The sequence below is a fragment of the Heterodontus francisci genome, chromosome 5, assembly GCF_036365525.1.
Source record: "Heterodontus francisci isolate sHetFra1 chromosome 5, sHetFra1.hap1, whole genome shotgun sequence".
In the NCBI taxonomy this organism is placed as follows: Eukaryota; Metazoa; Chordata; class Chondrichthyes; order Heterodontiformes; family Heterodontidae; genus Heterodontus; species Heterodontus francisci.
The window spans coordinates 16156784-16170650 of NC_090375.1; the positions used below are offsets into that span (position 1 = coordinate 16156784).

Genomic DNA, 13867 nt, shown 5'->3' on the forward strand with positions numbered 1-13867 from the left:
AGAAAAAATTTCTCCTCATCTCTGTCCTAAAAGGGCGACCCCTAATTTTAAAACAGGGCCCCCTAGTTCTGGACTCACCCACAAGAGGAAACATCCTTTCCACATCCACCTTGTCAAGACCATTCAGGACCTTCTGTAATTCAATCAACTATCCCCTCACTCTTCTAAACTCCAGTGAAAACAAGCCCAGTCTGTCCAACCTTTCCTTATAAGACAACCCACTCATTCCAGGTATCAATCTAGTAAACCTCCTCTGAACTGCCTCCAACGCATTCACATCCTTCCTTAAATAAGGAGAACAAAACTACACACAGTATTTGAGATGTGGTCTCAATAATGCCCTGTATAACTGAAGCATAACATCCTTACTTTTATTTTCAATTCCTCTTGTAATAAAGGATAGCATTCCATTAATCTTCTTTATTACCTGCTGTACCTTCATGTTAACTTTTTGTGACTCCTGCACCTAGATTCCTCTGCACTTCGGAATTCTGCAGTCATTGTCCATTTAAGTAATACTCTATTTTTTTATTCTTCCTGCCAAAGTGAACAACTTCACAATTTCGCACATTATACTCCATCTGCCAGGTTTTTGACCACTCACTCAACCTATCTTTTTTTTTGCTCATTCATGAGATGTGGGCGTCGCTGGGCAGGTCAGCATTTATTGCCCATCCCTAATTGCCCTTGAGAAGGTGGTAGTGAGCTGCCTTCTTGAACCGTTGCAATCCATGTGGGGTAGGTACACCCACAGTGCTGTTAGGAAGGGAGTTCCAGGATTTTGACCCAGCGACAGTGAAGGAATGGTGATATAGTTCCAAGTCAGGATGGTGTGTGACTTGGAGGGGAACTTGCAGGTGGTGGTGTTCCCATGCATTTTCTGCCCTTGTCCTTCTAGTTGGTAGAGGCCGCGGGTTTGGAAGGTGCTGTCTAAGGAGCCTTGGTGCGTTGCTGCAGTGCATCTTGTAGATGGTACACACTGCTGCCACTGTGCGTCGGTGGTGGGGGAGTGAATGTTTGTAGATGGGGTGCCAATCAAGTGGGCTGCTTTGTCCTGGATGATGTCGAGCTTCTTGAGTGTCATTGGAGCTGCACCCATCCAGGCAAATGGAGAGTATTCCATCACACTCCTGACTTGTGCCTTGTGGATAGGTTTTGGGGAGTCAGGAGGTGAGTTACTCGCCGCAGGATTCCTAGCCTTTGACCTGCTCTTGTAGCCACGGTATTTATATGACTACTCCAGTTCAGTTTCTGGTCAATGGTAGCCCCTAAGATGTTGATAATGGGGCATTCAGTGATGGTAATGCCATTGAATGTCAAGGGGAGATGGTTAGATTCTCTCTTGTTGGAGATGTTCATTGCCTGGCATTTGTGTGGCGCGAATGTTACTTGCCACTTATCAGCCCAAGCCTGGATATTGTCCAGGTCTTGCTGCATTTCTGCATGAACCGCTTCAGTATCTGAGGAGTCACGAATGGTGCTGAACATTGTGCAATCATCAGCGAACATCCCCACGTCTGACCTTATGATTGAAGGAAGGTCATTGATGAAGCAGCTGAAGATGGTTGGGCCTAGGACACTACCCTGAGAAACTCCTGCAGTGATGTCCTGGAGATAAGATGATTGACCTCCAACAACCACAACCATCTTCCTTTGCGCTAGGTATGACTCCAGCCAGTGGAGGGTTTTCCCCCTGATTCCCATTGACCTCAGTTTTGCTGGGGCTCCTTGATGCCATAGTCAGTCAAATGCTGCCTTGATGTCAAGGGCAGTCACTCTCATCTCACCTCTTGAGTTCAGCTCTTTTGTCCATGTTTGAACCAAAGCTGTAATGAGGTCAGGAGCTGAGTGGCCCTGGCGGGACCCAAACTGAGCGTCACTGAGCAGGTTATTGCTAAGCAAGTGCCACTTGATGGCACTGTTGATGACACCTTCCATCACTTTACTGATGATTGAGAGTAGGCTGATGGGGCTGGGTTGGACTTGTCCTGCTTTTTGTGTGCAGGACATACCTGGGCAATTTTCCACATTGCAGAGTAGATGCCAGTGTTATAGCTGTACTGGAACAGCTTGGCTAGGGGCGCGGCAAGTTCTGGAACACTGGTCTTCAGTACTATTGCCGGAATATTGTCAGGGCCTATAGCCTTTGCAGTATCCAGTGCCTTCAGTCGTTTCTTGATATCAAGCGGAGTGAATTGAATTGGCTGAAGTCTGGCATCTGTGATGCTGGGGACTTCAGGAGGAGGCCGAGATTGATCATCAACTCGGCACTTCTGGCTGAAGATTGTTGAAAATGCTTCAGCCTTATCTTTCGCACTGATCTATGTCAGTCTGCAACCTCCTTATGTCCTCTTCACAACATACTTTCCTACCTATCTTTGTGACATCTGAAAATTTAGCTACCATGCCATCGCTCCCCTCATCTAAGTCATTTATATAAATTGTAAAATGTTGAGGCCCCGGCAGGACTCCACTCATCACATCCTGCAAATCAGAAAATTACCCATTTAGGCATACTCTCTGTTTTCTGCCAGCCAGTCAATCTTCTATCCATGCTAATATGATACCCCCCTACACCATGAACTCCTACTTTGCGCAAGAACCTTTTATGTGGCACCTTGTCAAATGCCTTCTGGAAATCCAAGTACAGTATGTCAATGGGCTCCCCTTTATCCACAGCACATGACACTCCTTCAAAGAACTCCAATAAATTGGTTAAACATGATTTCCCTTTCACAAAACCATGCTGACTATTCCCAACTACCTTGAGTTTTTCTAAGTGCCCAGCTACAACCTCCTTAATGATCAATTCTAACACCTTCCCCACGACAGATATCAAGCTAACTGGCCTATAGTTACCTGTTTTCTGCCTCCCCCCCACTTCTTGAATAGAGGGGTTATATTTGCTACTTTCCAGTCTAATAGAACCTTTCCAGAATCTAGCAAATTTTGAAAAGTTAACACCAACGCATCTACTACCTCACTAGCCACCTCATTTAAAACCCTAGGATGAAGTCCATCAGGACCCAAGGACTTGTCAGCCTGCAGCTCCATCACTTTGGTCAGTACCACTTCCCTGGTGATTGTAATTTCACCAAGCTCCTCTCTTTTTTCTACCTTCTGATTTACAGCTGTTGCCAGAATGTTTTTTGTATCCTCTACAGTGAAGACAGAAGCAAAATATTTATTCATTGCATGCACCATTTCCTTATTATCTACTATTAACTCCCCATTCTCACTCTCTAGAGGACCAACACTCACTTTACTTACTCTTTTCCTTTTTAAATACCTGTAGAAACTCTTGCTATCTGTTTTTACATTTCCAGCTAGCTTCCTCTCATACTCTAATTTCTTTATCCTGATCAACCTTTTTGTCAATCTCTGCCGTTCTTTATATTCTGACCAATCATCTGAACTGCCACTCAGCTTTGTGCAATTCTATGCCTTGTCCTTAAGTTTGATGCTTTCCTTAACGTCTTTAGTTAACCACGGATGGTGGGTCCTCCCCTTAGAATTTTTCTTTAGAGTAGGAATATACTTATTTGGAATGTTCTGAAATATCCCCTTCAATGTCTGCCACTGCTTCTCTATTGATCTACCTCCAAGCCCAGTAACCCAGTTCACTTCAGCTAGCACAGCTTTCATGCCCATATAGTTGCCCTTATTCAAGTTTAAAATACTAGTCTTCTCTCTTTCAAACTGGATGTAAAATTCAATCATATTGTGGTCACTGCTACCTAGAGGTGCCTCTGAGGTCATTAATTAATTCTGTCGCATTACACAAAACCAAGTCTACTATAACCTGCTGTCTCATTGGTTCCAGAACATGCTGCTCGAAGAAACTATCTCAAAACCATTCTATGAACTCATCTTCCAAGCTATTATTGCCAATCTGATTTTTCCAGTTTATATATAGATTAAAATCACCCATGATCATTGCCTTCCCTTTGTCACAAGCACCCAAATATTTCTTCTTGTATTCTTCGTCCTACATTCTGGTTCCTGTTTGGGGGCTTGTAGACCACTCCCACTAGTGACTTCTTTCCCCTACTATTCCTCATCTCCACCCAAACAGATTCTACCTTCCTGATCTCCTGAACCAAGGTCATCTCTAACTTTTGAACCAATGCCATCCTTGATTAACAGTGCTACCCCTCCACCTTTATCTAGCTTCCTATTGTTCTTGAATGTCACATACCCCTCAATATTCAGGATCCAATCCTCGTCATCCTGCAGCCATGACTCTGGAATGGCTATCGGATCATATTTATTTACTTCAATGTGCGTTATCAGTTCGTCTACCTTGTTATGAATGCTACTTGCATTCAGATACAGAGCCTTTAGTTTTGTCTTTTTGTTATCTTTGTAACATCTAGTCTTGACTGTTGGTGTTTTCTTAGGTTTTTTTCTCTCTGTTCCTTCCTGCCATTCTCCGACCTTCATTTCCCATATTACTATTCTGCTTTCCTACCTTGACTCTACCCCTTGATTTGCTACATCTACCCAGGTTTGATCCCTCTCCCCCTTGTTTAGTTTAAAGGGGAGAGTGGGGTCAAAATAGTATCATTGGTGTAGGAGATGGTGGGAAGGGTTACAATTTAAAGTTTATGCACTTTGTGGGGGGGGGGGGGGGAAGGTCAACTGGACAAGCTAAGTGGTTTTGGCAGGGGAGAGGGCAAATACATAATTCTATGGTTATTGGGGAGTGGGAGAGGGGCAGGATAAATGTATTTAATTTTTTAAATCAATTCTTCTTCAAATATGTCAATTTTTTTTTATTCATTCATGGGATGTGGACGTCGCAGGCGAGGCCAGCATTTATTGCCCATCCCTAATTGCCCTTGAATTGAGTGGCTTGCTAGGCCATTTCGAGGGCATGTAAGAGTCAACCACATTGCTGTGGATCTGGAGTCACATGTAGGCCAGACCAGGTAAGAACAGCAGATTTCCTTCCCTAAAGATGGGTTTTTACAACAATCGACAATGGTTTCATGGCCATCATTAGACTAGCTTTAAATTCCAGATTTATTAATTGAATTCAAATTCCACCTTCTGCTGTGGTGGGATTCGAACCCATGTCCCCAGAGCAATACCTGGGTCTCTGGGTTACTAGTCCAGCGACAATACCAGTACGCCACCGCCTCCCCGTCAAATTGAAAGTTAGGGGTCAAAGCCCTTTAAAAATGGCATCAGCGCCTGCGTACAGGCAGCCAACGCCATTGTCGGGGACGGAAAATCCGCCCCCTCCACATCATGGTGGGGGGGGGGAGGGGGGTGGGTAACGGTTCACCCCCGCCATTGTTTTCGCCCGCCGCTGATTTTGGTGGCGAGACTATAAATTTCAGTCCGATCAATTGTTTCAAGAGGGAAATAAACTTACTGGGTGACTGGCTTAGAGCCAGGAAATGGGACTGATTGGATTGCTCTACAGAGAGTCAGCATTGACTTGATGGGCCAAATGGCCACCTTCTGTGCCATTACAACTATGACGCTATAACTCCTACCACTTCTAAAGTTTATCTGTTCTCATGCTTTGCTGCAAAAAAAACTTGCACATACATAGCCCCTAGAAATAATATGTAGTTTATGTTGTGTATTGCTCCCATTTTTCTATTTCAGATATATGCATTGCTACTGCGATTTCCCTCCTTATGATAACGATCAGTGGAATGGCCACTTATGGTGCATATAAGGTACTGTAAATTAATGGCAGGAATGGCAATCCAACACTTGACAGTTAACATTTTGTGGCTTCTATTTAGATGTAATAACTAATTTTAATATGCATTTGTTAAGATATGGTATTTGAAGTAAGTAAATGCAATATTTTCAAGTCTATAAATTTTTAAATTATAATCTGTTTCATGCTTTGCAGAAATGTATGTTCAGCAAATTATAAGATTGACAACATACACAATGTTCCAGACTAGTTAGGGTTCAAAGGGAAAATCCCCTGGAACACTGGCTCGGATATTGCAGCCAGCATTGAAATAACATTGCTCCCCACTTACCTTGAAGAAAGCTGCCCACACAGATCTAGTGAACTTTGTGGCATGGATTTCCCCTTTCCCTGTCAAGTATTCTCGCAGACAGCAAACCAGGAAGTAAAATGCATTGATTATCCTTCATTTTTAAAAAATATTTTACAGTGAAATAAAGGTGGTGACCGATGTATAGGATTAAGGTAGAAGCTGAAATACTATAGACTTTTTCAAATATGTTATTTAAAAAAATGCTGATTGTTATCATAATGGAGAGATTTGACATTTCACAAATATCAAATTACATTTTCAGAGCCAGAGAGGTTATTCAGCAATAATTATGTTACCCTCATTCAACTTTTTCCAGAGTTTTTACAGCGAGACTAATTGCATAAAAATGGAAGTTCTCATCAGTTCAGTGATTTCCAATTGATTGCAATCTGGGAGGATCTCAACAGCGCACCCTCTGAAGAAGCATAGAATCATTCACAGCAACTTCTGGATTTCTGCATTTTACTGCACATGTGTGGACTCCAGAAGCTGTAGAGGAGTAATGACAGTGAAAGCTGACAGTTTCACCATCATTACTGCCACAGAATCTGGTGCCCAGTTCTTAACCTTTCAATTTTTAACTTTTTGCATTGCAATTGAGAATGCTTCAATCAGACTCCATGAATTCTTTTAGAATGCACTTGATGCATATTCCGTGGTGGCCATTCTGTCAATGAGCATCACAGTATAAACCAGTAACAAAAACTGAATATCCTGTTACACCTGAAATTTGTGTAACATTATGTTGGAATGAGCTTGTCTGTCTCTTTCAGAGGCTGATATTTCCAGCTGTTCCTATTATTGTTTTCTTAGACTTCATGCATTGTTAAAACAGCATCAGACAAGTATTAAAGGCAAAATGCTGTAGTTGCTAGAAATTGATAACAAAAACAGAAAATGCAGGAAAAACCTTTTACCACTGTTATATTCCAGAAAGCGAGGTGGTGAAGGATAGAGCTGGAGCCGATCATTACACACTTTTATAAGCATTTATTTACAGAGATACCACAGTTTCAGTCTGTTCCTATTTGTAGGGGCACAAGTGAATCCCCACCTGCAGACAAATAAATGTAATTAACATACAATTAACAATCACCTCTATTATTTGTCTGTTCTCATACTTTAAGAAAAAAGTCTGTGCTTTATATAAGAGTATTGCACCCATTTTCTACTCCACATATATGCATTGCCAGAGGCCTGATAAGTGGTTGCAGCATGTTCTGTTTTTATATCAGACAAATCTGGCCTGCTTTGCAACATGAATCATGCTTTAGAAGCAAGGAAGCAAATGAGAAGAATGGTGAGCTCCACTGTTCCGCACAGCTCACTGACACCTTCATTTGATCAGCTTTGTCCTTGCAAAATGTGGAGCAATTGATCGAGCTGGAACTTGTTGGATAAATTGCATTAACAACACTTGCCATTATTAATGTGCAAATCGGCCAGCAGGTTCAGGGGATGAAGAAATACGGCACAAGTCGCAAATCTCCAGAACATGCTGTTCAATTTACATTGTTCCCCAGTTTATGTTGCCCAAATGGCATCGTGCCCTCAAATTCCCTCTAACTTGCCGGCTTTGGACATTAAGGCTGAAGCAGAAAGTTAGGGCTTATAATTAGCAGCGTAAGCACTCTTACTGGTGTGAAATCTGTTCACGCAATGCCAATCAATCTCTCCGGCCCAGAAAGGGAACAATTTAAACTGTTCAGTCTCATTCCTGCATGTAGTCAATTCTTCTTTGAGATGTTAAAAATGTCAAATTTTACATTTAAAAATGCTTACCTTATTTTTCCTTTTGTCTTTTTTCTCTCTTAATCCAATCTTTCATTCTCTCTATTTCTTTTTCTGTATTTGATTTTACTCGGATTCACACTATTCTCCATTGTTCCTCTGTTTCTTTCTCAATCCTTAAATCTTATTGGTTAAGGAGACAGACTATTGGTCCTTTCATTCACTAAGATCCCAGATGCCCCGTTGCCCCTCACACCTCCAGCAATTTACAGGGCAAAAGATTTTTGAGCTGAAGGTTGAGGGGGAATGTCTAACAAATGGTGCATGCCACTAGATGCTGCATTCCAACAAGATCCAGCTTCTTATGTTCAATGGGAATTGAGTCAGGAGTATGAAAAAAAGTTTAACATTGTAAGAACTTCCTTCTCTCCTTTTAATAAATATTAGAAAAGTGTAATACTCATCTCATGGCCAGTATTTTATAGTATCTAGTTAAGAGGTATAAATTTGTATGGGTTCTCTAGTTCCCTCAGCTGCGACATTACTCCGCTTAAGTTACAAACCTCTGCAGCACAAAGAAATTGAAGATGTTGTTTGCACACATGGTGATCAGGCATGTGATTTCAATGGAGCTTACATTGTGATGCCGGGTCACTCATTCCGTGGTGCATATTTAATATCATTGTAATTTCTGATTCCAGCTTCAGTGAAAGTGACTGATGGAGAAGCTCATCGAACTGGGCCAGACTTGCTGTTTGCAAAACTTACACTTTTTTTGTTTCCTCATTGTTTTCTAGCAACTCAGTGCTTGGATTGTCCCATTCTTCTGCTACCAGATCTTTGACTTTGCCCTCAATGCTCTTGTAGCAATCACCGTGGTCATCTATCCAAACTCCATTCAAGACTACTTGCGACAACTGGTACAAAATGTACAATTTTATACAAATTAATTTAGTATTGAAAGACCAAAGGGATTATAGTTTCTTGGGACATAGGATCAAGAGAAGGCAGTCAGTCCCACAAGCTTGTTCTTTCATTCAATTAGACCATGACTTTTCTGTACTCTAACTCTGTCTTTACTCCCTATCACTTATACCTTGCTTAATAAAAATCTACCACGTTTTGGAAGTTTCAATTGCCTCTCAGATTCATCAGCTTTTTGGAGGAGAGAGTTCCAGATTTCCACTACACTTTGTGTGAAGAAGGGCTTCCTGACATCACCTCTGAATGGCCTATGTCTAACTTTAAGATTTTACCCCCTTATTCCGGACTCCCCCTCATCAGAGGAAATAGTTTCCGTCTATATATCCTGTCAAATCTTTTAATCATTTTTAATACCGCAATTCGATCACCCTCTATAGTCAAGGGAATGCTAGTCTGGTCTATTCAACCTATCCTGATAATTTAACCCTTTATTCTGGTGAATCTGCTCTGCTGTCCTTCCAAGACCAATATATACTTCCTGGCAACTGAGGTATCAAAATATTTCTAAACAAAAACAGCATCTGGCAAGGAAGAAAGGAATAGAAAGATTATGCAGGTGGGGTTAGATAAGTAGGGTTGGAGGAGGCTCGTGTGCAGCCTGATCCTGTGCTGTACATTTTCTGTAACTTGACCTAATTCCTTAGTTGCCATTCCCTAAACTCTAGAAATGAGAAGGCCAGGAGATGACCGGATAGAGTCCTTCTAGTTAACGGAAATGTTTCAACTTGTGGAGGTGTCCAAAACTAGAGGATGTAAGTAGAAGATAGTCACTAATAAATCCAATAGGCAATTCAGGAGAAATTTCTTTAACCGGGGAATGATGTGAATGTGGAACTCGCTACCAGAAGGAGTGGTAGAGGTGAATAGTATAAATGCGTTCAAGGGGAAACTAGATAATCACTTGAAGGAGTGAGGAATAGAAGTTTATATTGATAGGGTTAGATGAAATAAGGTGGGAGGGGGCTCGTGTGGAACATAAACACCGACTTGGGCCAGTTTGGCCAATGGCCTGTTTCTATGCTATAAAATTCAATATAATTTTGGATAAGCAGTTCCAGATATCATTTGTTTTCCACATTCTGTTCCCACAGCCAGCTAATATCCCATATAAGGAGGATCTTATGTCGATGAACCCAACATGCCTGGTGTTTGTTGTTCTTATTTTCATCAGTGTCATTCTGGCCTTTAAGGTAAGTTTGAACGCCCAATTTATCAGACTCTGAATGACAGTTGAGCTCTAAGAACTGAAATGCCTGCTGTGATTTCCAAATATTAATTTAATTGATCAGAAGATTGTAATGTAGCAGGTGAGTAAGTTTTTAATTCCATTACTGGTGGGCAAGGTTCCCCAAAGACTTGGAAAATTACCCCATTTGATACTTTTCCATTCTTCTTGGCCTTTTGCGACTAATGTGAACATGACAGGTGTTACCTAAGGTAACATTTTTGAAGCGAAAAGTCTTAGCTTTGTTCAGTGCTCAGCATTGTTGCCTCATTGCCAGAAGATTGTGTGTTCAAGGCCCTTTCTAAAGATTTAAGCACGTAATCGAGATTGACATCCCCACGCAGTGCTGAGGGAGTGCTGCTTTGTTGGAGGTGCCATGGCACTGACGAGTTGTAATATTACAAAATTTGCTGACTGCACGAAGCTATGTGACTTGATGATGATCATGTTAGAGGTTAGATGGGCCAATGAAACTGATTTTTGGATGGATTTTGATGTGGGTAAATATCTGGTTATAACATGGAAACAGAAAGGAGTACACAAAAAAATTGTCTATTCGCAAAAGTGGAAAAGATTTGGCCGTTCAGTAAATGTATTCAGTTATATGATGCTATTGTTCATTGTGTACAAGATCCATTTTAAGGGCATTTGTCTGTAAATTGAAGTAAGTTATTCTAACCTTGTTTAAATCTTGGTAATTCCACATTTGGGGCTGGATTTTAAGGTGCCCTTGACGTGGGGATCCATGACGGGGGATGGGGGGGTGGGGTGGGGTCTGAAGTTGGCCCCAGATGAGGCCCACCATGGACCTCGGCGCCGGTAAGTAATTTAGTAAAGATTGTCAGGTATTTTAGACTTTTATTAGATTTGTTTTTGGGAGGAACTTTCCAGATATTTTCCTCTGGAAATGAAATGTGTTGGGTAGATTCCATTACAGTCTCAGAATAAGGGGTCGGCCATTTAGGTCTGAGATGAGGAGAAATTTCTTCACTAAAAGGGTTGTGAATTTTTGGAATTCTCTGCCCGAGAGGGCTCCGGATGCTCAAAAGTTGAGAATAGTTGGGGCGGCACAGTGGTTAGCACTGCAGCCTCACAGCTCCAGCGACCCAGGTTCAGTTCTGGGTACTGCCTGTGTGGAGTTTGCAAGTTCTCCCTGTGACCGCGTGGGTTTTCGCCGGGTGCTCCAGTTTTCTCCCACAGCCAAAGACTTGCAGGTTAATAGCTAAATTGGCCATTATAAATTGCCCCTAGTGTAGGTAGGTGGTGTGGGGATGTGGCAGGAATATAGGATTAGTATAAATGGGTGGTTGATGATCGGCACAGACTTGGTGGGCCGAAGGGCCTGTTTCAGTGCTGTATCTCTAAATAAATAAATATATTTAATACAGAGGCTGATAGATTTTTTGCTATTAAAGGATATGGGGGTAGTGAAGGAAGGTGGAGTTGAGGTAGAAGATCAGCCATTGTTGAATGGCACAGCAGGCTCAAAGAGTCAAATTTTATACTGCAGAAAGCAAAGTGGTGAAGGATAGAACCGGAGCCAATCTTTATACATTTTATGCATTTTTATAAGCATTTATTTAGAGAGATATACATTACAAAGGTGTATCTCCTTACCCAACAACCACAGTTTCAATCTATTCCTTTTCTATAGAAGCACAAGTGAATCCCCAGTTAATGTCCACCACCCTACATACAACTAAATAACAATGGATATACAATTGATGCCAAATGGCCTACTCTGGTTCCTAATTCGTATGTAACTAGTGAAAACGTCACTCAAGGGCTCGATTTTAAGAACCCCGGCGGCAAGCTCAAAAAATGGCGGCCTGCACACATGGGCTGCACGCCAAAGAGCTACTGTGATCTCCTGCGTGGCGGCTCATTTAAATAGCGGGGGAGGCCTGGCCCCCCCAGTCATGGGCAAGGGGGGGGGGTTGTCCAATGCCGACAATGGCGTCAGCTGCCTGTGCACAGATGCTTGCACCATTTTTAAAGGGCAGCCAACCCTGCTGGCATATTTAAATTTTTTAAGATACACCCCCCACCCCGCCAAAAATTCATCAAATAACTTTCCCACCCTTTCCCACCCCCCCAATATAAATATAACAATTCCATTAACTATTTGCCCTTTGCCCCCCCAAAACACTTACCTTTTAAATCTGACCTTCCTGCCCCCCACAAGACTGCACAAAGTTTTTATCGAATGGATGTGTTTTCAATTCTAAAATTATTAATGGAAATAGAGCAGAAATTGTGAAAGATCAAATAACACATTTCTGTGTGTTTTGAACTGTAGCCTTTTCCTGCTTTTTATAATGTGCAGTTTTATGCTTCCTACGTGTCATAGCTGGAGATTTTTTTTTAGGATTTGAAAATATTTATATACATTTACTCGAAGCTGCCAAAGAAAATTAATCGTCAATGGATTAAACTGATGTTAAAGGGCTCTGGAAGCAACACAGTTCATAGCATAATATTGTTGCTGGCTGGAGTTAAATATGTTCTAGTCCTGGTAACTGGACTCGAGCCCTCTTACAGTCATTACAGTCCGCCTCAGGATATAAAGATTGATGTTGTCAGCCAGGCTACGATGCTTTAATCAGAGCAGCAGAGATCGACCAACCAGTTCTTGGACTGGAAAAGTGCGCAAAAGAGAACTTTTGTACAGAGATGAAAAGTAAACCCACCAATGTTGGACTTCTAAAATATCAATGGAAAATGAAACAAGTGCACAGCAAGGCAGTCAGTATCTGAAAGAGGACAATTTTAACTTTAATGAACATTGGCTAGGAACCAATTCTTATCCCCAGAATAAAAGAATAGGAACTGCTCAATGAAGCAAAGACCAAGGTTCATGTATTTTGCCAGCTGCTATCCTGGTAGTCTCATGATACAACAGTAATGAAATTGTCGGCTAATCACAGCAATTAATCTCTGTCAATTAGTCTACAGAGGACCAGAAGTGGCGTGGAGAAAACCTCAGTGGTGAAGAGCTTTGGTGAACCATAGTTACAAATGTTTTTTTATTCTTTCATGGGATGTGAGCTGCGCTGGCAAGAACAGCATTCATTGCCCATCCCTAATTGTCCTTGAGAAGGTGGTGGTGATCCGCCATCTTGAACCGCTGCAGTCCATGTGGTGCGGGTACACCCACAGTGCTGTTAGGGATGGAGTTCCAGGATTTTGACCTAGCGACAGTGAAGGAACTAAAGGCCGGCTCAGGTCTGAAAATGAAACCCGACCCAAGTCCGACAGAACCACATCCGGCCCCAGCCCGAGCCGGCCCAAGTCCTTACATTTTTTCCCGCACCCGTCCCGACCCGACCAGCAGTTAACCTAGCTTCCGTTTTTCACGTTGTTTCTCATCTGCACAAGCTTAAAAAAAACTGTAACTAAACAACCTTTCAAATCCAAAAAGTACATTAACATTGGAGCCACGTACCGGAGGTGGTGATAGAGTGTGTCCGACCCGGCCCGACCTGACCCCAGCCCGAATGCCGGACCCGGAAGAGCGACCCGACCCGAACCCGACACATGTCGTTGGGTCCCGTCGGATTTGGGTCGGGTAGCCATGCTCTAGAAGGAACACCGATATACTATATACTGGAGAGATACTATACTATTTGATTTGAAAAATATTATCAAGTGTTCAAACTCTTTGGAGATGAAATTATTCTACTCCAGTCACGTGAAACTGTCTTAGGGTGATTCGACAGCCCTTATTACCATACCCAATTTTCCTTCCCATTGACTTGGGCTGTAGATTGATTATGAACCTGTTTTGCACTACTGGGGCGGAATTTACTGAGGGCAGCAGGAGTGGGAATGGGGGCGTGCTTGGCCAGAGAAGAATGACTAACCTGCTCGCCCAGAAATCCAACATTGTGACGTC

At 42.2% G+C, this 13867-nt stretch overlaps 1 protein-coding gene across 1 annotated transcript in view; it reads left to right on the plus strand.

Annotated features, from left to right (window-relative positions):
* The window catches only part of laptm4b (lysosomal protein transmembrane 4 beta), an 87718-nt gene that overhangs the window by 46641 nt on the left and 27210 nt on the right, over positions 1–13867 (plus strand). The window contains exons 3-5 of the mRNA XM_068030773.1: positions 5620–5693; positions 8561–8683; positions 9839–9937. Of these exons, the coding sequence (XP_067886874.1) occupies positions 5620–5693; positions 8561–8683; positions 9839–9937 (296 nt within the window). The remainder of the gene's footprint in view (positions 1–5619; positions 5694–8560; positions 8684–9838; positions 9938–13867) is intronic.